At 32.9% G+C, this 6436-nt stretch overlaps 1 protein-coding gene across 1 annotated transcript in view; it reads left to right on the forward strand.

The window, feature by feature from the left end:
- The window catches only part of LOC106461200 (leukocyte tyrosine kinase receptor-like), a 58590-nt gene that overhangs the window by 16301 nt on the left and 35853 nt on the right, over nt 1-6436 (forward strand). The window contains exons 8-11 of the mRNA XM_022388060.1: nt 684-728; nt 1704-1766; nt 3704-3863; nt 4906-5053. Coding sequence (XP_022243768.1) covers nt 684-728; nt 1704-1766; nt 3704-3863; nt 4906-5053 — 416 coding nt within the window. The remainder of the gene's footprint in view (nt 1-683; nt 729-1703; nt 1767-3703; nt 3864-4905; nt 5054-6436) is intronic.

Raw genomic sequence — 6436 nt, forward strand, 5'->3', positions numbered from 1 at the left:
AACCATAACATAAACACCCTGTCAGATCTATAATAAAAAGGATTTGAAACATAAGTGATCAGATTGGAGTTATTGACGGCTTGTACTCGTAGAACCATAACATAAACACCCTGTCAGATCTATAATAAAAAGGATTTCAAACATAAAGAAACTTTATTATCTCTAATTGTTCTAATTCAGGATTACACAAACGAAATACTCTGACCTAACTTTATTATCTCTAATTGTTCTATTCAGGATTACACATACGAAATATCTAACTTAACTTTATTATCTCTAATTGTTCTAATTCAGGATTACATATACGAAATTTCTAACTTAACTATATAATCTCTGAATGTTCTAATTCAGGATTGTCCAAAGCTCTTCTTTCATATATTAACTCGTGGTTTTTAGTTTTTGTACACATCAGATTAATATCTTCATGTTATTAGAATCTTTGCCCCCGGCGATGTGATGTGCAACTATTTAAATTGTATAATTTATTACTCCTAACATTGACCATTTACTTGTTTTACAGACACTCGTGCTGAACTAAAACTGAAACACAATCCAAATAATCACAGATGTACTTGCCATTGTTTACAGAAAGTGGTCTTTACGTCACTTATAAAGAAATAAAGTTTGCAAATCGATTGTTTTGTTTATTTATTGTCATAAAGCATTTTTCGTTTCGTTCTCAGGCGTTCCACCGGAGATAAATTTGCAATATCAGGCAACGACAAAAGGTGAGTTATTTTCAAGACATTGTTTCATTCTCTTTCCTGGTGATAACTGTTGTTGTAAATATTTACTTGACTCTAATAATTGTTTTAAACATTCACATTTATAATGTTTAGGTAGTGCTGGTTGTATATTTTTTCTTGGCCTTACTTCTTAGCAGATTAAAAAAATAGGGCAAATTAACAAGCATGTTTCTTCAACTTTAAAAACCAACACATTAACAACTGAACAAAATCTATAAATATGCTTTATATCAGCCATTATTAACGCTTTTTGTTGTTAACTATAACATATTTGTGCCTTTTACATCTTTTATATGTCATGCGGTTGCACGTTAACGTATATTCTGTAGTCTACTTGTCACGTATTTGATAATTCACTGTGCTCACTTTTCCCCGAAAAGGGGCCGAAGGCTGCCTGGAGGCGTCACCTGTTTTAACCACTCCCATCAATATACAGTAGTATGTTGTCTGTCAGTCAGTAGACACTAAAATGACATCACATAAAGAATGCTTAACGTTGCAATTTACACTGCAGTGACGTCAGTAAATCGTGCGCATGCCATGAATCACGAGAAGAATTTTGCACTCTGTAGGCTAGAACACGCATGACATATGAACTTGAAAAGCAAGAAATAAAAATATTTGTTACTCTTAATTTTGGTTTTATTTACTTTTGAAACAGAACACTTTCAGAGACCGTGCGGAAGTACATCTAATTTTAAGAGATATTTTTATTTGTAGTATCCAAAGAAAAGAAGATTTTCAGGTTTAAAGTCATTTTAGTCTTTCTGGAACATTTATCTTATCATTCAGTTGAGATTTTGTATGTTATAGTTAACCGAGAATAAAACAAAATAAATATATATATATTCCAACAAGCTTTGATGGTTTTATATAAATATAGAAAAACGTAATAACAATACTTTATTTTATTAAGTTTTGGGTGTACATGATTTAACATTAATTTATTTCGTTTAGCTAACGAAGTAGCTTGGCAACCGTCAGTGTACCCACCTCCAATTTTATCCAATGTATCAAAAGGTGAGAATGATGTTCAAATGTAATTCTATCTCTAACAAGTGAATAAATCATGATAATAATATTCTTTAAGTCGTCAAAAACAACAACATAGTCTACAATAATTTAGCATGTAAATTACATAGATTATTTGATCTAATTTGTCCAGACTATAACAAAAACACTTACGTAATTGTAAATGATTTATGTCTGTAATTGACGAAAAATTCGGATGCTGTTTGTTGTTAGTTCGCTATTTATTCTCGAACCAAGAATCTTCCTTTTCAAGAAGATCTTCTATTAGTGTTCTGTATGGTATGTTTAAGGAATTTACCCAGAGGTACAGCGCTGGTAAGAAAATTGGGGAAAGAAGATATATGGAGCAACTTCTGAGAATCAGTACATAATATTACATTTTCTAGAATTTCATGCAAGACACTATGACACAATACTTGGAAATTATTAGAATTAATTGCGTGAAGAATAGGTCCTTAGATCGTAATAATACCGTGCCTCGAGATTCTTACCGTGTAGCTTTATTGAGCTTATTTTGTTTTTCTTGTAAAAGTTCTGCTTTCACATTTCTCCCCCAGTCTCAGTTTAATATGTTACGAGAAGTGCTTGATATCTTTATTTGTGCTTTATATTGAATTTCATACCCTCTTGGTTACCATAGCGACAGAGCATTCGTAGAGTCAGAGCAATAACCCTAGCCTAGAACACAAGTATTTGGGCTTAGAATAATCATTTCTGATAGCAAAATGAAAGAGGAAAGCTTTAACGATAAGAAATAGAAAATGAAAATGAACTTGAAATATGTATTCACAAACTCTTGGTTTAGCATTTCGAGAAGTGTTCCTGGTATTAAACTGGGACTTCTATCCGTCTTTCTTAAAATAGCACAGAACTGGAGCATACGCCGTTAAAAAGGAAACTTGATTATGTAATTTTCACTCCAAAAATAACCCATTATGGCTCACATTAAATAAACAAATGAATCTGCTTTTGCTGGTTTATATATATCAGACATAATCAAAACAACAGATGCAGAGCTAGCGTTAACTTTATGATACTTTCAATATTTCTGGGTCGGAAAGACCAACTTCAGGCAACTGGGCCTAGCTCAGTTTACCCAGTTATACTTGAAAGTTATGTCCTTAAAAAGGGAGGAGAAAGAGGTACCAGAACTATATATATAGTTTATAGTTAATAATAAAAACATTAATTGAAATATTATTTGAAGCATTACTGCTATTACTATATTGAATAGTTATTAATATCTTGCAGTGATAAAGTGTCAATATTGTTAATTTAAATGTACAGTAAGGTTGTGTATTTCGTAATTTAATATCAAAGTAAATATACTAAGGAGAAGGTTGGATGAACTGTGATAGTAATCAAGGGTGGTTTAATATCTAATTTCTATTTTTATGGGTTTTTAGGGATAACTGTCATACCCACAACCGGCTATAGACGGTGAGTGATAGTGGGATCTGGGACGTTGTGGGTTCTAGCACCCAGATCCCCATCAATTTTTTTTCGGTTACATGCTGGCTAGCTCTGCATCTGGTGTTTTGATTATGTCTGATAGACGGAATATCCCCAATATTTGTGGGAGCTATAACCGCAGACATTTTCACTTTAAGATTATACCTGTTGTACTTTTGTACAAATGGTATAATTTTACATTGTTATATTAGAGCTTTGTTGGCGCGTACAGCTACATGTACAATAAATAAATTGTAGGTTCTATAATAATTTCGTCAGGGCTATACAGTGCTGAATGATCGCCTCTACGCTTTTGATGTAATACAGTTTCTTTGAAAAACTGTATACATATATATATATATACATGTCAGACAAACGTTGGCATAATCTAAGTCGTAATGATTTATTATATAGATTTGTTTTAAACAGTAACTTCACCAGTATGTGTTTCTTTGATATTATGGGAAATATAGGGTATACTTTGACCACATGTGGAGCCAGAGGGCGTTATGGTCCGATTAATGACCAGTGTAAAGATACCTATTCTGGTACCAGCACCAGGGTATCCGTGATTATGGAAGATCCCTTCAAAGGAGTCCAAATGTGGACCGTGCCAAAGACAGGAAAATACACGTAAGTTACTTTAGTTTCTTATTTTAGTTTGAACGCACCTTCACAAGTACCTTTTATTAGAATTTTAGACTTTTACTTACACTTTAATTACTAAAATTCGACTGTGTTGTGCAAGTTGGATAAACAGCAAATACCAAATTACATACTTATATTCCATAATATTTATGATGTAAATTATTCTGTACCCAACCATAAAACCAAAAGTTTAAATGGCAGTAACACTGATGATAATGATGATATTTCAACATCTATGAATATGAAGTCAAAGCTCCGTTATTAGAACTGCAGATGTAACATTCTTCGCTGGTAATGAGGGAGAGAGACAAAGGTCGATCGCACGATGCCTCTGGAGTTATATAGAAACTTCTATGATCTATGGGAGGCTATGCCGTTCGCCGGGCGTCAGTTTACACGTGTGCGTTGTGAAAACAGGTGTGTTATACACCTGACAGCTGTTAACTCCGCCTCTTCCCAACGTTAAATTTTTTCCTACTTCACTGAAACTATATATATAACTAGACAACAATAAAACCACACTCGAGTTACCATTACTATTCTGTGTTACAGCTTAAACTATATTAGTTGGCAAGTTACATTTAAATATCACCCCCCCCCCCTCCCCAGTTTTGTCCGGGACCAGGAATCGCGCAGTGGTCCGTGACAAATACTCATTTGTTCTAATTAATAAACTATAATTAGTTCTGTAACTCTCGATTAAAGCTTAAACTATACTTGTCAGCATAGCATACTAAATCTAAAGATCGACACCAAAACTAGATATTAGGCTGTACGAGACAACAGGGTACACCTAAGTTCGCCCTAAAGATCTGGGTCAATCTTTGAGTACAATAGATAACGATTAACGTAAGAATTGATCCTCTTATCCTGTGTCTACCCTCTCTCTTTTTTCCCCTTCTAGGCTTTTTCCCTATAACCTATTACTTTATCTCACTTCGTTCTTATAAAAATTACTACGTGGCTATTACTTGAAATATTGTTTAATTGTTACACTTCTTTCTCTACTATATAATTCTCTGAGCAGGGTATTCGCCTATGGAGCTGGCGGTGGTGAAGGAGTAGAAAACCGAGGTACCAGCCGCGGAAGTTTTGTTCGTGCTACTTTTAACTGGCTCGAAGGGGAAGTTCTGTTATTTCTGATTGGCCAGAAAGGTGTCAGCGCCTGTGCTGAAGTAAGTAACACTTAACAAAGTTAAAATGTTGAATGATTTTTGTGCCTTCGAAGTTTTCGAAAGTTTTGTTTACTTTCCAATTCTTAGGAAGGCGTATACTTTTTATTTTCGGGAATCCCTTAAAAATGTCTATAATTTCTGGATGTGTCTTATATCTTGAACTTTAAGACAAAATTTCTGAACTTTACCATTTGGAATGGCTGAAAATTATTTTAATAATATATGTTTATTTTTAGTGTTAATCTTGAATCCTAATTTAAATTTAACTGCTATTCTAAGACGTTTTACTATTTAATATTTAATACCTTTTGCGACATTGTTTGTTATATGTTAATATTTTGGTAAAAGTAAGCCCTTTTCTTGTTTTCCCGATTCGTGTGGCTTAACACAGAAAATATAAGTGATATGTTTTGAAATTCCTTTTGTTGCAGATCTGACAAAGTGTTTGTGTTATGGTGCCACGAGTTTAAGCCGTCAATAACTCCAATCTGATCACTTGTGTTTCAAATCCTTTTTATTATAGATCTGACAGGGTGTTTATGTTATGGTTCTACGAATACAAGCCGTCAATAACTCCAATCTGATCACTTATGTTTCAAATCCTTTTTATTATAGATCTGACAGGGTGTTTATGTTATGGTTCTACGAGTACAAGCCGTCAATAACTCCAATCTGATCTTTATATCATGGTAATCGTGTAATACATGCCTCTTTGAGTTATTCTTCAAGTTAAGTTCCTATTTCATGAACATCTCTTAGCCTGATAAAAATGACTTCATCAGAATTTTCTTCTTAATCAAATCTATCCTACATTTTCTTCGTTTTTATAGCTCGTTTTCTAACACCTTTAATTTTCGGTGTGTTCTATTTTTTTATTAGGTTTATGTTGTTTTTTGTAATATCTGGAATATTTATTTATTATTCATTATCTTGTAATTTTATGCATCAAAATCTTATTACTTACATCGGATTAGCAGATCACTAACAATCTTGTTGCGAAACAAGGCAGAACAGTTAATAAATCATAAAATATTTCAAATTATTTACCTTTTTTGTTTTGCTGCTCAGTATATATAAGTCCATTATAACAATTCTTATTTCATTTCTTTCCACGTATACAAAAAATAAAACATAGCCACAATTCTACACGAACATTAGACCTACTTGAGTTATGAAAAAACAAGAAACTAAGTTAATGTATTTGTTGAACTCACCTACACTAAATTTCAAGAATAGATTTTGATACTTTTTACTTAATATCACTTCACTTGATATCTTTATCAAAACGGGTAATCAGTACAAACTTACTTCAACTCTTACTAGTAATCACAAACGAAATATCTAACTTGGGTATGGATGAAAAGGTTACCACAATGTAAAGAA

Source organism: Limulus polyphemus, unplaced genomic scaffold (genome assembly GCF_000517525.1).
Source record: "Limulus polyphemus unplaced genomic scaffold, Limulus_polyphemus-2.1.2 Scaffold913, whole genome shotgun sequence".
NCBI lineage: Eukaryota > Metazoa > Arthropoda > Merostomata > Xiphosura > Limulidae > Limulus > Limulus polyphemus.